The following is a 26947-nucleotide window of genomic DNA, read 5'->3' on the forward strand; positions in this document are numbered from 1 at the left end:
TAGAAGAATGGATAGCCATCAACCAGGCAGAAACTCCTTTTGAGCAAAGATAAAGGAATAATTGAACTTTTGTGAGGTTATGTATCACGCTGTGTATATGCATGCCCATGGTCAGTCTTGAACAGTTATCAATCAAAAACAAACTTTGTGATGTATGGAATGGATAGACATATCAACATGATACGACCATGATATAAAAAAAATAAACTTACCATCTGATCCTCTGAATCAATGGAATTCTCTGAGGAATCCTCTGAATCTAGGAAATGTTCTGAGGAATCATCTGAATCTAGGGAATGCTCTGAGGAATCCTCTGCATCTTGGAATTGCTCTGAGGAATGCTCTGCATCTTGGGAATGCTCTGCATCTAGGGAATGCTCTGAGGAATGATCTGCATCTTGGGAATGCCCTGCATCTAGTGAATGCTCTGAGGAATGCTGTGCATCTTGGGAATGATCTGAGAAATCCTCTGCATCTGGGGAATGCTCTGCATCTAGGGAATGCTCTGAGGAATGCTCTGCATCTTGGGAATGCTCTGAGGATTCCTCTGCATCTAGGGAATCTTCTGCATCTTGGGAATGGTCTGCATCTAGGGAATCCTCTACATCTAGGGAATGCTCTGCATAATACTGCATAGGATTTCCAAGACCAGGGATGTTACCATCAGGAAAACTGGGCACAGCAAGGTGATCTCCATAATTACCAGACATACTCATCAGGTTCTAAAAATAAAGAAGACCTACTGGAATAGTGAGCATATTGTTCACATAAACATAATTTATGGATCCTGTTTCAGCATCCCACCCCTGCCCAAATGATGGAGACAAGCCAATAATCCAAACAGTACATAACTCGTCATACAATATCCTTTGCACATGAACTGGTTAAGATATATATCTTCCGTGGATTTCCTAGATTTTCCTCACTGGTTAAACTGGCTACTTAACAATTAGCCTGTGTAACTAGGGAATACTTAAATAATTTTAATTCGTTTGATTCCAGTGTATGACTGATGGTACAATCTGGGTTATAGAGCACACAGCTTGGTCTTTCTTCAGATATTCACTTATAAAAAAAAAACGGCAAAGCTCTGCTTTGTCATTTTCACTCCTGGAGGTAAATCGAAAACAAAAGAGCATACAACATTTGTAACATTATTATCTATTGTCATTCATTCACTGCTTATTCAAAAGATGATATTGCCTTGTCTGGCAAAATTAATTTTCCCTATTTTAATAACTGAAGAAAGACTGTGTACATTTGACTAATCCATGCTGACTTCTTCAGTACAAGGGACCAGTCATTTTGGTTACTCGTGTGCTTAGATCTTACACATTTTCCCAAAACATTCCAGTATCAAAAGAAATTTCTGCCACAGTACATGAACGTAACATAGAGGTATGCCATTGTCTCCACTGCATGTTGCCACATTGTCTCCACTGCATGTTGTGAATGCATAGTTTTACCTCAGAAGTTCATAATATCTATAGTGTACCCCCCTACCACAGTAACAATTCTTAAAACAATAATCATAGGATAACAATATTCATGAATATGATAATCTTTAGACAAAGACCATCATGCGTACCAAGTTCCATGGTGAGTCAAACAGTACTTCAGAAGTTGTAAAAAAGGTATGTTTTACACTGTATTCAGCTGCATATTCAAATAGAAAATACCTATTCCAGATGACATTATTATTATAAAAGTAATTATTCTGAATGCACTATTATTCATTACTCTGGATAGCAGCCATAAGCATATCAGTATCATTTTGAATGAAGAAAATTGATATTACAAAGCCACCAGCTGCAAAGATAATTTACAAAAGCAGACAGTTCCAATAAGCAAGAGGAGGAGCTCATACCTGTATCAGAAATGCCGATGTAGGTCTTGTATTGACCCCAGAATCAATCTGCGGGATATCCCTGGGTTAAATAAACAGGGAAGGCTAAATTGATCCTATTTGAGTGTTTTAAAAGATCGTTTCTGTATGAAAGCTTAATTAGCAAGATTCTTGTTGTTTCCATGTTAATTTTAGCTGGGCAGTATAAATTATAGAGAGAGGAAATTGTGTTGATACATACCGGTATAATACAGCACATTATTAAGCTTACTATGAAGATAATCTTTAGCATCTTTTACTGTGACCCACAGTTTATTTTATATTATTGTTTCAGCACTCTATATGTTCTCCCCCTACAAGAAATACATGTTTCAGGGATTCCTCCGACACTCATCCTGCATTTTACACATGGTTTTGGCTCTAAACTACCTCGCCAGACACTAGCAAAATGAAATCCACAACAATCATCACTACAAGGTTTTACGCAATGGGTTGTTGACCCCATCATAAGCCACTTGTAACTGTTTTTTGCTCGTGATATTACATAATATTCTGGGATAATGTTCAATTAGAGAAAAACTTGCCTTAATTAGATAAGGGGTGGATGGACTGTAGCAAAACAATTGCAAGAACAGTAAAATAATCTCACCAGTGTTAGACTAACCTTTCCTAAGTCAAATATTGCCCAAGAAAAGTTGCAAAATCAGATAAAATTGTTAGAAATTATGAGAGATGAGGTTGGATTATTAGCTATGATTAAGCCAGCGGTGGTCACAACCACTACAAGGTTTGAATTTGACAGAGTAGCCGATAAGTAAAAAATAATAACTAACGCGGTCTTATTCAATTCCGATAACTATCATAGTAAAGTCACCCTTGTAGTAATAGATGACCACAAGGTACATGCATGGATGGCAAGTGTAACAAAATTTCAGCCGAAGAAAACTACCAGATTTTAGCTCGGTAATATTTTTGATGAAAATTTATAATATTAGTAAAACAATCCAATCTCAATCTGACTTTCAGAGTGATCTTGGATCGGATGGTGGATTCATCAGCTGATTCCGATTTCATCAATCTGTGCTATCGTTGGGCACTCTTTATCACGAAGAATTTCTCTATGATATGATGAAACAAGTAGTGCTAAAATACACCAATGTCAATTTAGAAATCGACATTGATGAGTTCATAAATAATTGTTTTACAATCTTGTATGTGGCTGCTCATATCACCCTGCAAAGAAATTCATGGCATCCAAGACCAAGGGACATTACTGAGGATGGACGATGCTTGTGTATTGAATTAGAACACGGTGACCTTTCAAACACAAAATACAATCCTGATGATGTAATTTCTGTTGATATTGTGACTCGTCAGGTGCTAGTTTTCTTGGAGTTGGTGAATGTGAGCCAAATTTCTCACAATTTGGTCATCCAACACATGAAATGACCAGAGTTTCAATAAATTGTCTGACAAACTGCATTTGCCATGAATGAAACATCTGAGTTTACCAAACATATGCCTGATGCTGGGATATTGACACAGTTGACAGTGAATGAGGCAATAATTTCACAAGGCTACAAAAACAAGTCTGGCTGCCAAACTCAACGAGTAGTGATGCAAACGATACATTCTGAAAAATTATTGGCATATTCACCCATAGTGCCTCATCTGATAACAAGTGCCGCTGTACACAGTTAATTATGGACCAAGCAGATACAGCAGCAAAAGCTGTATTTGTTACCAGGGAGCAGGTAAACTAACCAAATGGAACCACAATCGGTACCATCATCAGCTGTTACGATGGTTCTTTGCCCCAATTTACTCATCTCAGATCCTCGATGCTTGCATATGCAAAATGCATCAATAAACTTGTTTTCGATGATTAGTTATTTTCCAAATGATGCTGTTAGAGTCTGCACAGACTCAATTTATATACAGTACAGTTCATGTGTAATTTTCAGAACCCCACGCTATACGGTAGGGGACATAATCCTCTCCACTTTCACTTCTGCAACAGGACAATAAAATACTAACAAATCACCACCGTGATTTGGCTAGCACAACGATGGCATATCCACGATGAAGCAGCTGATCAACATAATTGATTGACATATACAGCCAATCAAAGAAGACTAATAATGAAAAGACCGATGCACCATGAGTGATTAACAACTAAATACCATTCACCAATCAGTGATTTTTATCTCAATCATATATATAGACAATAGAAATACATTTCAAAAGATCTGTATTTTTTGTGATGCGCTGACTTGATGAGGGACCCATCTGGTTGAGCTTCTCTTGAATAACCACTCCAGTGGTCTAGTGGTTAGAGCATCCGCCTTGGATGCGGGAGGTTGTGGGTTCGAACCCCCACCGAGACATATCAAAGGCTTATATAAATGGTACTAACAGCTGCCTCAATTGGCATTCAGCATTAAGTTAGTGTTAGGACCGGTCAGCCTCGTGTCAGGATAATGCCACTGGGGGGGACATCATGTTACATGTCTGTGGCATGATGCCCCAGTGCTAGACCACTTAAAACCGTCACAATGCAGACATCTTAGCGATATGAAAAATTGTTAATGCTATATTAAATATCCAAATTACACACACACACATTCTCTTGAGCAGTGTAAAATTTATCCTACTGTTGAAATATTGACAATTGAATTCCACACAGCAGTAGCTTGTGTTTAAAAAATGCAAACAACAACAACAAAAAAACAACATTGAATTTACACTTAAATGTGAACCACATGTTTAGTCCTTAAGCAGTAATGGCCGTGTTACAAGGAATGGCATAGTGTTCTTTTTTATACCACAAATCCGAACAAGCATTTACCCTCCCCCCTTTGAAACTTAAAGGATCTCTCTCTAGTAAAGACTAGGCTTCAGCAGATATTTAGCAGAAATCAATGCAGTGACCATTGTAAACACTGTTATAAAATGTTGGCACCAGAAGATGTCGATTTCATCTTGGGAAAGGCGTGTTTCTATCCTATTACATGAATGACCTGGCGTGTTGCACGTATACATGTATGTCAAATTATGGTTCAGTCAATAACAACTGAAGTTTTGCTGCTAGAAATCAGAATAGTCGAAGGAAGATGACCATCCATAGAAAGACCAAAAATTCATACATGATTTATGATCAGATACCATTTCAAGAATCAAATGATCTTAATGTCTATAAAAAAAGAAAAATGTCTTGTCATACAGAAATGGTTGATCGACTTATTTTGCAATACATTTACACTTTTACTTTCTTTAGAGAAATCTGAACCAACTTACACATCAACTTGACCTGAGGCACACTGTATTGATATTTTCTTGAACAACCTAAACTTATTTTACTGTTCATGAAAAAAAAAATCCTCCAAGGCTTAGTGAATTAAATTCTGTATAACAAACAACAGACAAAACACAACAATAAAAATGAGCGAATTCTCAATTACACTCATGTTATGGCCCAGTCACAAGGATAAATATCTAAATATATCTACTTGTTCAGTTTTAACTAGGTACACAAGTACTGCAAGGGAATGATGGTCATTTAAAATTTATGGGGCTAGATTGTTCTTTCCGATTGGGATTTTTTTGTGTGACATTCATCACAAGATAGATTTATTTCAAATAAGAAACCAATATTTCCTAGTAAAATATGTTTCTTTGAAAATATCATAATTCCTTAGGAGAACTACCACTACCTCACATATCCAGCCTGCCCAGATACTGCTTTTAGCTAAAGGGAGCTCTGTCCTCGATGGGCAGAGCAATCTCCCCTTACATACAAGACTTAGCGGCAACGTGTATGGATATCCAAGTTATTACGAGAGTGAGGCTAAGAGGGTGTATGTGTATTTTAATTGGGTAAATATTTTCCAAGAAACATATTTTACTACGAACAATTAGTTTATTCTTCGAATACATTATAAAATCTTAATACCTTAGGAGAACAGGTAAGAGGTGGAGGGAGTTACATCTCCTTACACCTGAGATAAATATCTGGTCCCCTAAGATATGAGAGACATCTTCTAGGTAACCCAGCTGGAGGGGACTCCATCTGACAGGGCATGGCATCAAAAAGAAAGAAAAAACACCAACCCCCAACAAATCCAGCAGAAGTCGTTAAGCCATATCTTAAAAAGCTGCTGATTGACCCGGGGGTGTGACCTGTTGAGCTGCGGATATAGGTCCTACCAGATCGAATTAGGCCCTTTGGGATGACAGACCTCGAAGATAAAAGCTAGAGAATGTGGACTCCAATCTCCATCCCACAACCTGAATGATGTTGGTTAAAAAACAGTTCCAGTCAAATGCTAGGCTTGAGGAAAGTGCCCTAACTTCATGATCCGAGATGCGTACTAAGTTGACTTGAGCCGAGGTTATTTCCCTGAATGTTGAGCAAATAATTTACTTGATTGAGGATGAGACAGTCTGAGCTGATATATTGTCTTGTCCCGACTTAAACGGTAGAAGGCGCGATCTTCCTTGACCCACCAGCTCCGTTCGATTAAGGTACCACATCAAAGATCTGGTAAGTTTAAAAAAACTGGTATTGTCTAGCCCTATTTCAATAACTATAAAATACTGCGTATTTTAGACTAATTCAGATCAAATTTTTCAGTACATGAGAGAAATAGTGCTTAGATCTTATACATGTTCCAGAAATGAACAATATCTAAAGAAATTTCCTCCAAAGTACATACAAGTGACATAGGTGTGCCAACATTCTCTCCACTCTGCATGTCTGTAGACCATGACCATATTAAGTTACACGGTACTGAAACGATAAGTTGCAATAAGATATGTCTTGCACTGTGTTCAGACACAACTGAAATGGAAAATAACTCTTCTGAATGACATTATTCATTACTCTGACTGGCAATCATAAGCATATCAATATCATTTTTACCGAAGAAAATTGATATTTCAAAGCCACCAGCTGCAAAGGTAATTTACAAAAGCAGTCAGTTCCAATAAGCAAAAGATCTCTCATTGGTTTTAGTATTGTATTTCTCAGGAATGTTACTAATTCAGATCATAACAGTGCAACTAAATCAAGAATACAAGCAACTTATGCAACAAATTACAAGTAACAATTTGTACAAGGATGAAAGGTGTAAAGTCAAATTTGCCAGAAGAAATAATTAACTTGTCCAAAACATACTATTTTTGTGATGTACCATGATGGATGTATCAAGTTTTATACAAGACTTTTACTATGAAATTTAAATCATTTTAGAAACTTTTAAAAACCTTTAACATAATTTTAAAAACCTTTCATAAACATTCAATATTCAATTAAGGGAGAATTGTAGAGTAATTCAGTGAATTTTCAAATTGACATGCAATGGACAAAGAAAAAATGCACATATGCAACAATAATATAATTTTAATATTTGTATTTAGATTTATGACAAGTTGGCTGCAGGAAACATCATTATTCACTAGTCAAGTTCTGGAAAAAAATCAGTAACATCAGGATCAATCACAGAATCACTTTTAAGTCAACAACAAATATGATTACTTAAACAGAATAAAAATCAAAAGTTCTTGGGCGAAAAAGGCAGGTCTAAAAATTTTGTATAGTTGATGTCACTGAGTCTCAATCATTTTTCTTTCTCTTCAATGAGCTGGTCCAGCTCCAACATGGCAATCATCTTGTCCTTGATACCTCACATCAGCACATTTGATTCTGCCAACAATCGAAGATGACTATATTCCATATTTTTCTCCATCAAAAGCCTTTTCGTCTGCATATCTCTCCATAGTTGCAATGTCAGATTCAAGTCTGCAATGTTTCTGCTTGTCGCTCCTCTAAGTCTCTGTCTTCTGCCTTCCTCTTTAGAGACTGTCTTTCTGCTCCGTTGTTTTTTTTTTTTGAATTTCTTCCAGGTGCTGCTTGTATTTATTTCTGGCAGTGGATGCGTAAGCAAGTATCATCTTGGTCACAAGAGGACAGGCAGGCCCTCAAGCCTTCCTTCTGCAAATTTTCAGCAGTTGTCTGTTTGTTCAAACTGAATCCTCGCTCTACTGTTGCTTGGCCATGGGATATCAGTAAAAGCTGCTTCATCAAATCCCACAGATCAGCATACTCTTTCTCATCATGCGTTCTCTTGTAATAGATCTGGTCAATCCGGTTTGTAATTGGATCAAAATCCTTAAACGCTCTATCATTTGGAAAAGACTCATAGAATTCTTCAAAATGTTTTGTAAGCCTGTCCCCAGTCTCTTTGTTAATCCTATCTGAATCTGAGAGGATGGACAGAGTATTCTTAAATTGTCTTCTCAAGGCACTTTTTTAAACTGCAGTTTTCCTTTTCATCGCCAGGATTTCTGGCCATGTGTCTTGCATCCATCCACTGAAGACTCCTTGTTAAAGGAAAGGCTAGACAACTTCTCAAGAATCTTCAGCATGGATATAAGAAAGTCTCTGCACTATGTCCTGAATATGTATCTGTCTCTGTCAGATATCCACTTTTTTTTAGTGCACAAAAATATAGGACATGCAGCAAATCCGATATCCACTCTGCCCCGATCGACTTGTTTGCTTTGGTCTGCATAGTCAGTGCTACATATTCCTACCACTGATGTTGCTGGTTTCAAGATAGATTCTTCCACGAATCTTGACAGGAGATTTTTAACCATTTTGGTAATGTCTTTTGCCAAAAATGGAATCATTGGTTGGTCAGTTTGGTAAAGTGTAAAGAACGGTTTGATCTCCTGTACAATCATGACAAAAAAACTGCAGTTTGGCTTTTATTAATGGATCCCCAATCATCTTCATCACATATCTGAAGGATCTGCAGAATGGTATATACTTTTTCTTGCTGGCAAAACAAAAAGTCTCCAAGTATGGAAGAAGTTGGATGACCCTTTCTGCTGGCTCAACATTCTCCAGCCATCTGTAATATAAATAAGTTTCTAATAAATGAAAATGTACATTCACAATGGTGCTGGTATTGACTATTATGGTCATGTACTTTGCTGTTAACAAAAATACAGGTTTGTTTCAGTTGTAACACATTAGGGAGACCACAGAATGGCACCAGGGTAAGACATTATTCAATTTGTGTCTTAGGAAAAGGTGTTCTGCAATGTTTAAATTTTACCAATGTCAGTTTGTAACCTTTGCATTCTTTCTTCTGATTTAAAATTACAAATACTGAGGACATATATCATATTTAACACTGAACATTAAAATACTGCCTTATGCTAATATGCCAATCTGTCATGGTGTTCAAATTTATGCCAGTTTAATTTTGAGAATAACATAATTTTTTAAGTAATTACCTGTGAGAGCAAAACTTAAGTAGGAATGCTGGTGCCTCACAAACAGCCATAAACTCTTCCCTTATGGCAGGAGAGTTGTGAAATAGGTGATAGACTGCAGACATAAAAAGTTTATATGTGCCATGAGGCAGCTGAACAACCACAGTCTGCAACAATTTCATCCCTCTCACTGATTTTCCAACTTCATCTTGCAATAATCTTTGCACCTTCAAGTTAACATTGGGTCCATTCATTTACATCTGAATAACGTGTATGTGGCCCAGAGTTGTGACAACTGGACTAAGCTGTGCAATCTCTTTTGCATGGCCAAGGAAGAGGGAGTTGTAATAAAATATCTTGAATCAATCTGAATCCCATATTCGGGTATATACATCCATTTATTTTTCCTGAAGGTCAGCATTAATACTTTCATTAAAGAGTAATGAGCATGGCTTGGAACAGATATTCTTCCTCAGCTCATTAGCAAAATAGGTATATTGTCCAAAGGTACACAAATAAGTTGTTTACTTATCTGCACTAGTGAAGGAAGAAGCAATCTTACTGTCTATAAACATAGCTTTAAATATCTGACTAATGTCTGAACGTGAATTCATGCTGTAGTGACTGTTAATGCACTTAATTGCCCAGATCACCTCTGCTTTCCGAACATCATGTTTTGTTACATGTCTGCTGAGATCACTTGATGTCAACTTCGACAATGATACCGATGCTGTAGGTTAAGCTGTCACACTATTCTAAGTCCATAATATGGAGATTTACTCATGGTTACCTGCTAGATATTGAACCACATGACCCTAGTATTTTAGCAAAATTTTATAGGTGAAACATTAATAAATAAAATTAGACAGAAAACATATGGTCATAACAGCCAGTTTTATATTTAAGTTTTTAATAATAATAATAATAATAATAATAGAGATATAAAAAAATGTTTAAATACATTTGCCCTTTCTGGGCTCAGACAACAGTATGAACAAGAGAAGTTGTTCATTCTCCTCAGACGCGGGACTGGCGAGCATTTTGCTAAAAAACAACTTTTTATATATGTACATTGTAAAGAAATTTGTCTCACCAGTTACAATTTTATTCTAACAAGCTTTGTTAGATTTGAACCTATACAGTTGCGTTCCTTGATCAGGGCATATCTGATAGAGACTAAAAATAGAAGTAATATCAGCAGTCAAGAGATCATGAATTCACTTACCAGGTGCTACAGCTGCTTCTCACAGGCTTGAAACATCAAGATTCCTCTTGTACAGTGTGCCAAATGCCTTTTGTTTATAGCCTGGATCCTTCCTGAGCCATTTACTATATTCAGAATTTTACATCCATTGATCATCGAAGCACTCGGCATCTTGTTGCACACAATGAAAACTTTTAAACAGAAAGCTCAGATGAAAGGGAGACAAAACTTCCAGTCACACTGTGCTCATTAGCCATCTCCACTTGTGGCTGGTATGTCGCCAATAAGTTATTTATTATTTTTTTTATATTTTTTTAATTTATAAATGACATTCCCATAATTTGCACACTTTTACAAATCTAGGTTAATTTTTACAAGATTTAAAAGACCTTTAAACGCCATGCAAACCCTGTGTATACACAAGTATGGATGGACCAGGATAACACCTTAGGACCCATACACAGAACATATCTAAGATACAAAAATAAAAGTTAGGATGAACTTAACATTTGTGCTTCAACATCATACTGGATGGGATTTATTAGACCAAGTCTGTTATTTACAGGAAAAGTAGGCATGACCATGTAATCTCCATAATTATCATACAAAACCATCAGGTTGTAGAAATGAAAGGAATAGTTGAATGGTGTGCAGTTCATTCAGACAAGTATATCCTTCCTCACCAGCATCTTAATACTAACCATACGAGGATATAAGTCAATGTATAGTTAAAAGCATTACTCTTCCAAACTATACTGTATAATCAAGATGCATATCTTCTGATGATAGCAATAATATTCATTAACTTTCATATCCATCTAGTAAAAATATGACACATAGATAACAATAATATGCATCGACTTTCATCTGCTAAAAATATGACATGATGATAACCATAGCATGTATTAACTTATTACTCTTTTAAGAATCACACAATGACATTGCCATTGTTTACACAGTCTTATTGAACCAAAATGTTAATGTAAAAAAAAAAAAAAACACTATTCATTATTCGCTTAACCCTAAGTAGGCAGAAAGGCGGACCCAGCAAAGTGATGTGGAGCGCTAAGAGCATGGCAAGACACATAGGACGCCTTGGTCATCCACTGCATCTAGTCTCCATTCCAGCCATCTTGACTATGTCTTGCAACTGGACAAAGTGAAGCCTGGACAAGAGAGTAAGGCTGATGCAGCGCAACTCTTCCTCACTTTAATCCAATTCACGCACAAGTCATTTATGTCATCACCCGTGCCCAAGTCCTGCAGCAATGGGTGAGCTGCGACGCAGCAGGTGTGGATGCACTGGCAGCTGTAGTGGTGGACGTGGACACAGGCGGCTCGGGCCATATGGTCGTATTACATTGATCTGAAGCAGAAATGGATGTCGGCAGCCGTCTGAGCGACTAGGCAGACCTATTCCGGATAGCGCTGCTTACCTCCATAGCCTAAGGAAGGGGCTAGAAAAGGTGCCCTAAAAAAAGCCTGCTTCATCTACCCCGACCAGCTTACCACGGCTGGAGGGAATCCCATTCTTGCAGTCAAAACACAAAGAAAACCCAAAAGATTCCACTCACTCTTGGTTCGGGGAACATACGCACTCTATTGGATCATGCAGAGGCTGACAGACCAGAGAACAGACCAGAGAGAAGAACTGCCCTGATTGTGAGAGAACTTGCTCGCTACATGATAGAGATAGTACCCCTAAGTGAAACTCGCTTGGCTGACAAGGGACACCTGACTGAAGTTGGAGCTGGTTACACCTTTTTCTGGAGTGGACATGGCACCGATAAATGTCAGGAGTCTGGAGTTGGATTCGCTGTCAAGTCAAGTTTGGTGAATAAGCTCTCCATCTTGCCAAAGGGAATTAATGACCGGCTTTTAATGCTGAAGCTACCTTTACATGGAAAAAAGCAAGCCACACTCATTAGTGCTTATGCACCAACCATGACCTACTCGGAGGAAGCCAAAGACAAGTTCTACCAGGATCTGGAAACTCTGATCGCTTCGGTACCAAAGTCAGACAAGCTGATCATTCTTGGTGATCTTAACGCCAGAGTTGGCGCAGACTGTTTCTCATGGAAAGGAGTAATTATTAGACATGGAATAGGCAACTGCAACAGTAATGGACATCTGCTTTTGAGAATGTGCGCAACATTTGATCTCCTGGTCACAAACACTCTCTTCCATCTGCCTAACTGCAATAAAACAACTTGGATGCACCCATGGTCTAAGCATTGGCATCAGATTGACTACATCTTAGTTCGTAGGAATGACAGGCAGGATGTCCATGTGACCAAGGCTATGTGTGGTGCTGACTGCTGGACAGGCTATGTGTGGTGCTGACTTCTGGACAGACCACAGGCGACTGATTTCCAAGATGAATATTAAAATTCAACCTCCCATATGCCTACAGGGAATTAAAGTCCCAAAACAACTCAATGTCTCCAGGCTGAATGTCTGCAACAATGAGCAAGCTCTGTCTGAAGCTCTGACAAGCCAGCTAGAAACCACAGACGCAATACGAACAACATAGAAAAATGCTGGATGGCCTTCAAACAACTGGTGTACTCCACTGCATCTGAAGCTCTTGGCGTCACTGTGCGAAAGCACCAAGACTGGTTTGATGAGAACTGTGAAGAAATACAGTCCCTGCTGGAACAGAAGCATCGTCTCCATCGTGCATACAACATCGACCCCAAGTCCGCTGCAAAGAAAGATACCTTTAGCAGAGTCCGCCAAACTGTGCAGAAGAAACTACGTGAGATGCAGGACACATGGCTGAGCCAAAACACTGATGATATACAGTCCTTTGCCCATAGACACGACATGAAGAATTTATATAGTGCTCTTTGTGATGTTTATGGCCCAGTAACATTAGGCACAGCCCCACTCTCGAGCTCCGATGGCAGCACTCTCATAACCAAGAAGGAGAAAATACTGGATTGCTGGGCGGAACACTTTGACAGTATCATCAACAGACCCTCTTCCATCAGTGATGAAGCGATCAACCATCTACCACAGGTGAAGATCAACGATAGGTTGGCTGACCCTCCAACAGTGCTGGAAACTCATAAGGACATTGAGCTCCTGTCTAGTGGAAATGCTCCAGCAGCAGACTCCATCCCAACTGAGATATACAAGTCTGGTGGGCCTTCGTTAGTGGGAAGACTAACAGTGATGTTCTGTGGCATATGGAAGATGAAACGCATACCCCAGGAATTCAAAGATGCATCCATCATCCACCTTTACAAATGCAAAGGCAATCACCAATCCTGCGACAACCAAAGAGGAATCTCTCTACTCTGCATCACTGGCAAGGTCCTCGCCAGGCTACTGCTAAACAGACTCACAGAACACCTTAATCATGGCCTACTGCCAGAAAGCCAGTGTGGCTTCAGAAAGGAGAGAGGCACCATCGACATGATCTTTTCTGCCAGGCAGATGCAAGAAAAATGTCTTGAACAAAATGTCCAGCTATACACCACCTTTGTGGACCTGACTAAGGCATTCGACAGTGTCAGCCGGGAAGGCCCTTGGTAGATCATGGCCAGATTTGGATGTCCAGAAGTCTTCATTGAAATGGTGAGACAGTTTCATGATGGCATGCTTGCCAGAGTCCAGGACCAGGGTAACTATTCCAAACCCTTTGCAGTTATGAATGGTGTGAAACAAGGATGCGTCTTAGCCCCCACTCTCTTCAGGCTCATGTTCTCCGCAATGTTGATGGATGATTTCAAGGGCAGCAATGTTGGAATAGGTCTCCAATACCGTCTGGATGGGAAGTTGTTCAACCTGTGGAGGCTCCAAGCCAAAACTAAAGTCCAAATTGAGAACATTCATGACCTGCTGTTTGCAGATGACTGTGCCCTCAACTCCAGCATGGAGGCAGGCATGCAACATAGTATGGACCTTTTTTCACAACTTCGGACTCCCCATCTCTACCAGCAAGGCCGAGGTTCTGCATCAGCCAGCTCCTGGAGAAGATTACCTGGAACCATCCATCACTGTCAATGGCCATAAGCTCAAAAATGTAGACAGGTTCACATACCTTGGCATCACCCTCTCACAAGCAGTCCACATAGATGATGAGGTCAACACTAGGATTGCCAAAGCCAGCATAGCATTTGGTAGACTCCGCTCAAATGTCTGGGATAAGAGAGGCATCAAGCTTGCCACCAAACTCAAAGTCTATGCGCAGTTGTTCTCCCCACCCTCCTCTATTCTTGCGAGAAATGGACTGTGTATAGCCACCATGTTAAAGAACTGAACCACTTCCATATCAGCTCCCTGAGGAAACTACTGAAAATCAGATGGCAGGACAAGGTACCAAACACAGAGGTGCTCACTAAGGCAGGCATGACAAGCATCCACACCATGCTGTGCAAGGCACAACTCCAATGGGTTGGCCATGTCGTCCGCATGCCGGTAAAACACCTACCTAAGAAGGTCTTTTATGGAGAGCTACAACAAGGCAAAAGATCTCATGGTGGTCAAAAAAGGAGGTACAAGGACACCATCAACACTTCGCTGAAGAACCTATGCACTGATCCTGATAGCTGGGAGAGTGTCGCTGCCAACAGACCTGCTTGGCGCAGTCAAGTCAAAGCCTTTGAGCAGAAAAGACTGGTGGATGCAGTTGAAAAACGTGATCTGCGCAAATCCAGGAATAGCAGTTCCAGAACTCCCGGTCGGCAACCTGCATATCCATGTCCCCACTCCAACAGATTCTTCCGGGCTCGGATCGGACTGATCAGCAATCTCCGGACCCACCCCCAGTGAATTGATGACATTAAATGGTCCTCATTGACAATGATGGATGAACATCATCAACCCTGAGTAACTATGTTGTTTATTGTCAATACAATGGCCAATAAAACAAACATGCAGAACTTACAGCTGATGTTGTGGTTTTATATTACCAGTTTGGATATTGCACAGTCAGTGACTAAGGAAGCACACCATGTCCATGGCTTCTGTTGTACTAGGTTGTTAGTTTGCATATAACCATCTATCTTCAAAGATTAAGTGTGAACCTACATGTATCTGGGATGACCTTTTGTGACCATTGGTGATAGAAAAAAATGAATAAATAATGCAATATAGTTCAGTATAAATTAAAGTAAAAATGCAAAATCTTAATAATGCTCTCTCTCACACATACCTGCATCCATCTGAGACTATCATACATTTATATTGAGCCCCTGTCAACAAATCTGTTATTAATATTCTCTTTTCTTCACAACCTGAGAATGAACTTAACGTCATCATCATCATCATTATATTTACTGAACGAGGAATAATTTTGTGTTTGTATTTTTATGCAACAACCATGAGAGTTATGCTTTCTAGAACTTTAATTACTACTCTGTAACCCAGTGATTGGAAGTCACAAAAGATCATGCATTATGTAAATGAGAACCCATGCATGGAAGAACTGTCAGAACATGTGCAATTATGTTTCACTTCTGTTAGCTATGAATGCAACTTTGCTCTAAATCAATGTATTTTTTGTTTTCGTTATTAAGCTCTTCTCAGCAGTGAGTGCGATATCCCTACCTTTCATATGATAATTATTACAGTATACACTGGACAACAAATTTTTACAAAAGTCATGTTACTGAAATAAAATTAGTCAATTCTTATCAATTTTTATGTGCTGAACACGAATATGACAGTCAAATTGCAAAATTGGCTCTAGTTTTTTTGTAATCTGCAAGAAATTAATGTTTACATAACGAAATGCATTCCAATAGTAAAAGGTCAACTGTAATAGCCTACCTATAAAAAATCAAGTCATTGACTACATCTTAGATTTCTTCGCCTGTCTCTTGTACAGCTGTTCGGGAGCATCTCTGAGGAGTGTCCAGCAGTAGTCAGCCAGCATTGTAGTGGACCATTTTCCCTGGTATCTTTGTTCCATTGTTGCGATATCTTGATGAAAACGTTCGCCGTGTTCATCACTAACAATACCACAGTTGCTAGGAAAGAAATCCAAATGGGAATGAAGGAAGTGAATCTTTAGAGACATATTGCAGCCAAGTTTCTTATACTTCATCAACATGTCTTCTACTAGTTCCTTATAGTTTTCTGCCCTAACATTTCCGAGGAAGTTTGTAGAAACTAGGCGAAAAGCATTCCATGCTTGTTTCGCGTCACCTTCCAGCAAGTTGTTGAACCGGTCATCTTTGAAAAGCTCTCGAATCTGAGGACCCACAAAAACTCCCTCTTTAATCTTTGCTTCGCTGAGTCGAGGGAATTTTTCATGCAGGTATCGGAATGCTGGCAAAGTCCGGTCAATGGCTTTCACGAAGTTCTTCATCAAACCTAGTTTGATGTGAAGGGGTGGTAGCAAGATTTTCTGAGCCTCAACCAGAGCTGGGTGTTGGATATTCTTCTCTCCAATGGCTACATTCTGCCTGTGAGTCCATTCCTTCCTCATGTAGTGCATTTCCCTTGCTCGGCTATCCCACTCGCATAAGAAACACATGTATTTTGTATATCCTTGCTGCAGTCCCATTAAAAGGGCAACTACCTTCAAATCACCACAGAGGTGCCAGCTGTACTTGTTATACTCAATGGAATTCAGTAGCTGCCTTAAGTTATCGTATGTCTCTTTCATGTGGACAGCATACGCTACTGGAATAGGTGGAAGAATGTTTCCATTGTGCAAAAGCACAGCCTTGAGACTCAGTTTCGAAGAGTCCACAAATAGTCTCCATTCTTGTGGGTCATGAGTGATTTTTAAAGCATTCATGAGGCCCTCAATATCGGAACAGAATATCAGATTACTTTCCTTTCTGAAGAAAGGCTCCAATTGCTGGTGGCGCTTTCGATATGCAGTAATTGTGACATCTTCTTCTAGAAGATTCCATTGTTGGAGTCTTGATCCTAGCAATTCTGCCTTGTTCTTTGATAAGTCCAAATCACGAATCAGGTCATTTAGTTCTTCCTGTGTTATTCTGTGTGGGGTTGATGATGCACCACAGTGAAAATCTGGATCACTGCATGCTGATGGACCAGGAGAAGAACAGGTCGACTCACCTTTGTCTTCGTCAGATGAATCAAGAGAATATTCTGCTGGAGGTTCTGGAATAGGAAGTCCCTCACCATGTGGAACTGGTCTCAATGCAGACGGAATGTTTGGGTAGACTATTCTCGACTTCTTTCGCTTCGTTATTCCGCCGGAAAGAGGAGGAACCAAGCAGAAGTAACAGTCATTTAGGTGGTTGCTTGGCTCTCTCCACACCATTGGGACTGCAAACGGCATTGATGACCTTTTGCAATTCAACCACTGTGAAAGCTGTGTTGTACATGTAGCACAGCATATATGCGGAGCCCAAGGCTTGTCTTGGTCACCAACCTTGCATCCGAAGTAAAGATGATATGCCTTCTTCACTTGAGAATTGATACTTTTCTTCTGGTTGGCAAATGTCACTTCCCCACAAATATAGCAAAAATTGTCCGCGGTATTAACACACTTTCGAGGCATTACTGTTCTTTATTGTACGTAAATGGATAAAATAATAAGTTTTATGTAACAGTAGCTTGAACTGTCTCGCACAACGTCTAAAATATTTTAAATGCTGAACCTATCTGATTGGGCTTTATATAGTACACTGCTTACGTCAGCTTCAGCAGCCGCCTGGCATTAGTATAATAGGCCTACACATGTATAGTACACTGCTGACGTCAACTTACTTCAGCAGCCGCATGGCATTAGTATTGCATTGCATCAGAAAATGATGCAATCAACTGTGGATGATGTGAGCATGATGGTATTATGCAATGTTACATCATTATTCCGGATGTTGCTGCAGTCCTACTGGAGAAATTTACACAGTGAAACATAGAAAATGAGGTATATGAATATCTTCAAAACGAGAGCCAATACAAATTTTTCACGGTTATATTCGTGTTCGGCACACCAAAATACTACAGATTACGGCCTTTTCAAGTCAGTAATGACTTCACTGTTGACCAGTGATATTGAAAGAACTACAACAGACATGAGAAAAGCAAATATTTAGGTATTTTTTAAAAATAAATTCTGCTTCTCCGAGAGTACTTGCCCAATCACTTTGCATTAGGCATATTATCCTGCTTTGTCTGTGGTGTTTTAATATTAAGCTTGCATTGCAATGAGTGTATGTGGTGTTTTAATATCAAGCTTGCAATGGGTGCCCATGGTGTTTTAATATCAAGTTGGCATTGGGTGCCTTTGATATTTTCTTATGAGTGTAAGCAGTGTAACTGATAAGAATCTATGCTGATGACGATAAGATGAGTAGCAATTGCAACACATTCCTCCAAATAAATGATGCTTCAAATAAAATTTTATGAGCCACTCTACTCCAATTGCCATTGAGCTAAATATCTTAACTGCATTGCTGTAATACAAAACTACAAACAAAAACATGAAACAATTTGCTGGAGTCAAATACTTAATACAGTGATCCACAGTAATAACATGATTAATTTCCTTTCTGCATCTCCTGAGATAAGGATAAAAGCTTCAGTACAATGTATGATAAACACAGACAGACAGAAACAAATAGCAAAGGTTGGGCACTATTCTAAATTGACTTGTGGAAAACAACAATGTCCGGATGTACATGATAAAATTATGTGCTTACATTTCTATAGACATGGGCAACAGCCCAGGACTCATTGATAGAACATAGCCAAGATACAAAAATAAAATTGTGAAGAAACTTACCATCTGAGCTTGCTGACCATACTGGGTGGGATGCATTGGACCAGGGAGGTTACTAACTGGTGTAGTAGGGATGACAACGTTGCTTCCATAATGACAAAATGTATTCATCCGGACCTAAAAATAGAACAGAACTAGTGGAATGGTGAGCAATTTCTGGATGTACGTGACAAAATCATGTGCTTACATTTCTATAGATATGGGCAACAGCCCAGGACTCACTGATAGAACATAGCCAAGATACAAAAATAAAATTGTGAAGAAACTTACCATTTGAGCTTGCTGACCATACTGGGTGGGATGCATTGGACCAGGGAGGTTACTAACTGGTGTAGTAGGGATGACAACGTTGCTTCCATAATGACCAAATGTATTCATCCGGTTCTAAAAATAGAACAGAACTAGTGGAATGGTGAGCAATTTCTGGATGTACATGACAAAATCATGTGCTTACATTTCTATAGACATGGGCAACAGTCCAGGACTCATTGATAGAACATAGCCAAGATACAAAAATAAAATTGTGAAGAAACTTACCATCTGAGCTTGCTGACCATACTGGGTGGGATGCATTGGACCAGGGAGGTTACTAACTGGTGCAGTAGGGATGACAATGTTGCTTCCATAATGACCAAATGTATTCATCCGGTTCTAAAAATAGAACAGAACTAGTGGAATGGTGAGCAATTTCTGGATGTACATGAAAAAATCATGTGCTTACTTTTCTATAGAAATGGGCAACAGCCCAGGACTCATTGATAGAACATAGCCAAGATACAAAAATAAAATTGTGAAGAAACTTACCATTTGAGCTTGCTGACCATACTGGGTGGGATGCATTGGACCAGGGAGGTTACTAACTGGTGTAGTAGGGATGACAACGTTGCTTCCATAATGACCAAATGTATTCATCCGGTTCTAAAAATAGAATAAAACTAGTGGAATGGTGAGCAGTTTCTGGATGTACATGACAAAATCATGTGCTTACATTTCTATAGACATGGGCAACAGCCCAGGACTCATTGATAGAACATAGACAAGATACAAAAATAAAATTGTGAAGAAACTTACCATTTGAGCTTGCTGACCATACTGGGTGGGATGCATTGGACCAGGGAGGTTACTAACTGGTGCAGTAGGGATGACAGCGTTGCTTCCATAATGACCAAATGTATTCATCTGGTTCTAAAAATAGAACAGAACTAGTGGAATGGTGAGCAATTTGTTCACTGAGCAATTCATTGCTCAATTTGTTCACTGAGCAATTTGTTCATGTAAATATACCCTACCTGTAAGAATCATTTTGAATAGTGAGCAGTTTGTTATATATAAATATACACTACGTCACCAGATCCCAATAAAATAGCAAAGATGGAGACCAGTCTATACTCATCCAAAATATAGGGTATGATTACAATGCATTACAAACCATAATAAGCACTAACTTTCAAATCTATCCCCTACAAGTATGAAATGAGTGCCTTATCTTATTGTGAATTGATGTTGTTTGTATTTTTTATTATTATTAATATTACTGTAAATTTTGGAACTTTTAAAGAGGATTTACGAGATGTTAAGTTTGAGAAATCCTATGTATGTTGAGTAATCATGCCATATACACTGACATGAACAGATTCAGTTCTGTAGACCAGATGAGTCATGGCCGGCTACCATTATGAGTCTCTGGGCAAGGCACTTTCAGGTCTCGGAAAAAAACACCTGTCTTCTTGTCCTGACCAGGTACAACTTTTCTTTTTCTCCTGTCTAGGTTAATTTGTCTTCTTGTCCTGACTGGGTAAGCCTTGTCTTCTTGAGTGTCTTCTTGTCCTGACCAGGTACAACTTGCTTTTCTTGTCCTGACCAGGTACAACTTGTCTTTTTGTCCTGACCAGGTACAACTTGTCTTCTTGTCCTGACCAGTACAACTTGTCTTTTTGTGGAGTTTTAGTATTAAGCTTGCGTTTGATGCTTGTGGTACTTTAGTAAGAGTGTTATATAGTGTAATGGATACGAGTCCCGTGTTGAGTAAATTGATTGTAGTGATGAGAATACATTGCACCTTACTCCTCCCAATAACAGTTGTTTTAAAAGAAACATTCATGACCTATTTCAGTCAAATTACATTGGGGCTAAATATCCTACATGTATTGTTTTACTGTAAAACTATAAACCAACCAAACCTAAACAATTTACTAAAAAATTTCTAATGACTATAATGGCATTTCCCTGTATCAATGTTATTTCCACATCTGATTAGCAAACGATAAAAAGCTTCAGTACAATATTTGCAAAACACACCACCTATCTAAGATGCCCTGAATGAGGCACTGGTATCTCAATTTAGATACAGCTTCTTGGATAAATGACAATAAACATCATGCCATTTACAATGAAGAAAACTGACAATACCAAGCTGTCAGAATCTGATGAATGATAATAATTAGCATACCATTCTGAATATTAAAAAACTGACATTACCAAACCATCAACTATCATGACATTTCTTGTTTGGAATGATAATCCATTTAATAATTTAAGGCAGCATTACAACCTGGTCATTAATCACATTATCATGTCAGAATGAAAAAAATGTGACTGACTTTGGCACTGACTGCATGTTATAGTGACTGACCTTGACATTATATCATGAAATAGAGAATTGAAAGATGATTGAAACTGCAGAATTTGATGTAATAGAAACATGAGGTTTATACTAACACAGAGCATCAAACTTGCAAAATGTAAAGAATTAGGAAATGAATATAAATCCTTTTGTGACATTTGGTTTCAAAGAAAAAATATCAAAAATGTAGCCATACGAGAAATGTAAGACCTCTCTGCACATATCATCACTTATTTGGCCTATGTAGTTTCAATAATACTCTGTTCAGCATGGGAGTAAAAGAAATAAGTTGTTAATGAAATTTACAGTACTGTTTTTACTGTACTTATTTTTACCACTGATAGGCAGGACAGCAATAGCTTACTGCTAAGAACTGTAAACCCAGATTTTACTGTCAGCGTGGTTCTACATCAAGTCTACTCCTCAGTGTCATAATTACTTCACATGACATTGATGCAAGTTTGATCATATTGATTCCATAAGCCAAAACACAAATGTCGCTATTCTAATGTACTGGTATTAACATGTGGGATGGCAGATCTTTTTGACTATATATATATATATATATATATATATATATATATATATATATATATATAATGTGATGTTTTTTGTGACTTTGTTTTACTATGGGGGGAAAAAGGTTATAGGGTCAGCATCGAGAAACAGTGATGGCCAACTGAAAATGCACAAATTTTTGGGGGGTGGGGTGGCTAATGATGTTTGTCATTCCTAAATAACACTATTTAATTTTTTTAAAGCTAAACTATTCACACTTTATATGGCAATGATTAAATAAACCCGTCTCTGGGAAGACCATATCTTTCATGAGGCTGCTTTCCTGCCGCAGACAGGGACTTGTGTGAGGGGTCCATTAATGGTCACAAAAGCAAAAAGAAACTTATGCACATCTATACTGCCAACGTTGTATAACAATAATAATAATAATAATGAGGACTTTGTATAGCGCCTAATCTTTAGAAGCTCTAAGTGCTTTACAACATTAGACAACACATATAAGATAAAAACATATATAATGATATGATTACAAAAACAAACACCATGAAATTAGGAAACATAAAAAAAAAATGCTGAGAATATTTAAGGTAGGAAACATTATTAGGTCTTTAAGTTTGTTCTTGCAGTCGAAATAAGTGAGTTTTGAGAGCACTCTTGAATGGGATCACTGTGTCTTTGTGTCTAAGTTCAGTAGGCAATTCATTCCACCTTGATGGGCCCTGGTATGCAAAAGAACGCTGTCCATATGACTTTGTTTTCATAGTGGGAATAATGAATATACGATTGTCAGAAGAGGAGCATAAGTATCTTGCTGGTGTCTACACATGGGTGAGGTCGGATAGGTATGTTGGACTAGAGTCTGACAGTGAAATGTAGCACAGAGAACAAATTTTGTGTTTGATTCTGGATTGAATGGATAGCCAGTGATGGGTACAGAGCAGCGGGGAGGCGTGCTCTGATCGTGAGATTCTAAGTATGATCCAAGCAGCTGTGTTTTGAACTTTTTGAAGTTTCTGGAGCAGATATTGAGATGAACCAGACAGAACTGAGTTACAATAGTCCAGTCTTGAAAGTACTAATGAACACACAAGGGTTTTAGTGGCATCAACTGAAAGATATTTGCGAATGGAGCTGATGCGTCTCAGCTCAAGATATGCAGCCTTGCATACGTTCATGACATGTTGGTGCAATGTGAGAGTACTGTCCAGAGTAACTTCTGGATTTCGTACTGATTGTATGAATTTAATGTTGGTGCTGCTGATATTTATTGTTTGAGGTAAAGGATGTGAATGAGAAAGTCTTTGTGTTGTGATCAGAATGGCCTCAGTTTTAACATCATTCATCTGCAGCTTGTTACATGTCATCCATGATTTCACATCCGAAATGCACCTCTCTACACCTTGGATATTAGCATCAACTTCAGTTGGGTGGCTAGATTTGTATATATATTTGTATACACAGTCACACATCAAATTTGGTTTCAACAGAGGTAGTAGGTGTTCATGTTTATGCATCTATGAACATGGGCATTAATGCAGGATCTATCCATGAACTATGACCAATATAGAATAACACCAGATAAAAAATACAAGTGAAAAGACAATTGCCATTTGGGATTGTGAATCATACTGGAATGGGTTTCTTACACCAGAATTGCTGTCACCAGAAACATAGGGCTTGACATTGTCAACTCTATAATAACCAAATGTACCCATCTGTTTCTAAAAATAAAAAATAAGTTGAGAAATGATGAGCACTTTATTCTCAAAACAATACTCACCTCAATCTAGATTCCACCAAATACGCTATGAATACAAGTCAATAGTCAAAACAGTGCATAATTCTTCTGAACATTACAGGCTGACATTTATGCATAACTTCTTCTGATGAATATAATATGCACAAAGTTTAACAGCAGTCTTCTGAAAACTGTCATGCATAGTTATCACACATAAAAATATCAATTACTAGATCCATCTGGAAGTCACGCGGAGCAATAAATCTTACATATATCATGGAAAGAATGAGATCCATCAATATACAGAATAGCAACAAGACTTTCACGAGAGTTGTGATGCCAGCCATACTGGATGTATGACGGGTGATGTGTTCACGCACGAGCAACAAGTTTATTACTTAAAGCTGCCACATACCAAATGTCAGATCACATCTTTTTAATTTAGGATGAACAAAACATGAGAAGTATTTTAATGAAACCTCTGTGATGATATGACCTATGACTCCCTGTAACAGCCATATTAAATATCCGATTATCACCCGATATGTTCAGAACTAACTAGACCTCACAAGAAGTTTTGAAAATTTTATGTCAAATTGACTTTCAGTTCAAAAGGATTTTTAGGACGGCAGTTGTGCTGACTGTATTGGAATCAGATCAGCACTTTTTTTTCATTTCAGACCAACTAGATATCACAGTAAGTCTTTTGGTGAAAACCCCATGTCAATATGACTTTAATTTTGGAAGGAATGGTAATACCAATATTTTCAAGATCAGTATTAAATGACATGTCATCACTATTTTCATTCATAACCAACCAGACATCACAAGTATTTCAGCGAAAATCTCATGATACAGCCATGAATTCAAGAGGAGCAGTGATAATATGATTCTCAACACAGCCAATGTGTAACATCCATACTGGACATCAGATCAGTATCGTTTTTGTTTAGGTCTCACGTCACTGCATAACAAGTTTTATAGGGAAAACCTCACATCAATGTGACTTTCTGTTTAATAATAATTGCAATAACAATATTCTGAAGACAGCTTCTGGCAGCCATATTAAAAACCAGATGAGTGCCACTTTCATTTAGGAACAACTAGACATCATAAGAAGTCTTCTAATAAAAACCACCTGTTAATATGACGATCCATATATACATATAAGCAAGGGTGCTATTTGCATGGTCTTTCGAGACTGAGTCGCCAATGATGATGATATATAAGCATTAAAAATATGAACATAATCAAGGTAGGATAATAAGTATCTTTAAGAAAGAAACTTGGTATCCACCCACAAATACACCTCAGAATATAAGACATTATTCTCCAAAAAGGCACTTGAATGGTGGTTTAGCTGTTGTGAAAGTTGTATCTTATCTTTTTTAAATTGTCCTTATAATTATTTTGTTGTTATGGTTATTGCTATTACTTATTATTGGAACCATGCAAGAAGAATAGATGATCAACAAAGTTTGGAAAATGCTATCTTATGTAATCCAGCCATAAAAGCTGACAGGAGTTGTGGTGGCACTGTAGATTAGATCAGTCAAGGTGTCCTTGAGCAGGACCCTTTAATCCAATTGTCTTGACACCAATTAATCTCCTTATCTTGTTGTGCTGTAGAAGAACAAACAAAAAATATCCAGACAATTAGTTTCAGGAGTCAAATTCTTAATGCAGTTATTACCAGTATTAATTTTCTTCAACTTTCTGTCTCTCCTAGGCATATGCATTACTGCTATGAGAGGAAACCAATTATATTCTTATTAGGACTTTTATGTCTTTTTCTTCTTATATCCATCCTTTATATCGTTTGTGTGATTTAATTTATTGAAGGTGTATTACATGTACTGGTATGATGTTAGTTAGAGATTTCCTGTCACTTTTCAACATTACTTTGCAGCCATCAACTAACCAAATGTAAACTATTAATTGAAATTATTTACTAAAATAATGTCTTCCTAAGAGACTAATATAATGGACTGGTAAATGAAAATTTGTTGTTGCATCTGGGATGTCAATACCTAGTTATCAACTGTAAAGACAATTCACATCTGGGATGTCAATACCTAGTCATCAGCAGTAAAGACAATTCACACCTGGGATGACAATACCAAGTCATCAGCAGTAAAGACAATTCACATCTTGGATGTCAATACCTACTCAGCAGCTACAAAGACAATTCACATTTGGGATGACAATAATCAGTCATCAGCCACAAAGACAATTCACATCTGGGATGTCAATACTTAGTCATCAGCAGTAAAGACAATTCACATATGGGATGTCAATACTTAGTCATCAGCAGTAAAGACAATTCACATCTGGGATGACAATACCTACTCAACAGCTACAAAGACAATTCACATTTGGGATGACAATAATCAGTCATCAGCCACAAAGACAATTCACATCTGGGATGTCAATACTTAGTCATCAGCAGTAAAGACAATTCACATCTGGGATGACAATACTTAGTCATCAGCAGTAAAGACAATTCACATCTGGGATGACAATACCTACTCAGCAGCTACAAAGACAATTCACATTTGGGATGACAATAATCAGTCATCAGCCACAAACACAATTCACATCTGGGATGTCAATACTTAGTCATCAGCAGTAAAGACAATTCACATCTGGGATGTCAATACTTAGTCATCAGCAGTAAAGACAATTCACATCTGGGATGACAATACTGTAATAACCTGCATTTACGGAGTGAGGTATGCATGCGTATATACGGTAAATACTATTCATACAAGCCGCCCAATTTGGTCTAGATTTTATTTTTTAAATTATAAATCAGTGCATTAGCAGTGAATTACTCAAATGAGTTGACATTACTATTTTCTAGGATCCTTTGTTTTGTTTACTTGTCGATTACTAGTTAGCTGGTATAGTCTACATGTTTTTGTGATAGCGAAAATAGGGAGTATCATGCCGGCGGCTGGCATCCTTGATAATTCGGTTAATGACTATTTCTAGTTAACCACTTACGACTGTACAGTACATAC

The 26947-nt window shown here is 38.2% G+C and overlaps 2 protein-coding genes across 5 annotated transcripts in view; both read right to left on the reverse strand.

Moving 5' to 3' along the window:
• LOC149786943 (uncharacterized) overlaps nucleotides 1–26947 on the reverse strand; it is a 170433-nt gene that overhangs the window by 71312 nt on the left and 72174 nt on the right. For 3 of the 4 annotated variants that reach the window (XM_089977476.1, XM_089977475.1, XM_089977478.1), the window contains 6 exons: nucleotides 20116–20229; nucleotides 19849–19962; nucleotides 19582–19695; nucleotides 19315–19428; nucleotides 19048–19161; nucleotides 213–722 (listed from right to left, as the gene is read on the reverse strand). In XM_089977476.1, the coding sequence (XP_089833602.1) occupies nucleotides 213–722; nucleotides 19048–19161; nucleotides 19315–19428; nucleotides 19582–19695; nucleotides 19849–19962; nucleotides 20116–20229 (1080 nt within the window). The remainder of the gene's footprint in view (nucleotides 1–212; nucleotides 723–19047; nucleotides 19162–19314; nucleotides 19429–19581; nucleotides 19696–19848; nucleotides 19963–20115; nucleotides 20230–26947) is intronic. The other variant, XM_089977477.1, reaches the window with a different exon arrangement.
• Nucleotides 7284–9927, reverse strand: LOC149786944 (uncharacterized). Its single transcript, XM_089978303.1, has 2 exons — nucleotides 9149–9927; nucleotides 7284–8760 (listed from the first exon to the last, which is right to left on the reverse strand). The coding sequence occupies exons 1-2, from the start codon at nucleotides 9379–9381 to the stop codon at nucleotides 8544–8546; spliced, it is 450 nt and encodes a 149-aa protein (XP_089834429.1). The 5' UTR covers nucleotides 9382–9927; the 3' UTR covers nucleotides 7284–8543.

Source organism: Sinohyriopsis cumingii, chromosome 12 (genome assembly GCF_028554795.1).
Source record: "Sinohyriopsis cumingii isolate HCF-2022 chromosome 12, ASM2855479v2, whole genome shotgun sequence".
NCBI classification, from domain to species: domain Eukaryota; kingdom Metazoa; phylum Mollusca; class Bivalvia; order Unionida; family Unionidae; genus Sinohyriopsis; species Sinohyriopsis cumingii.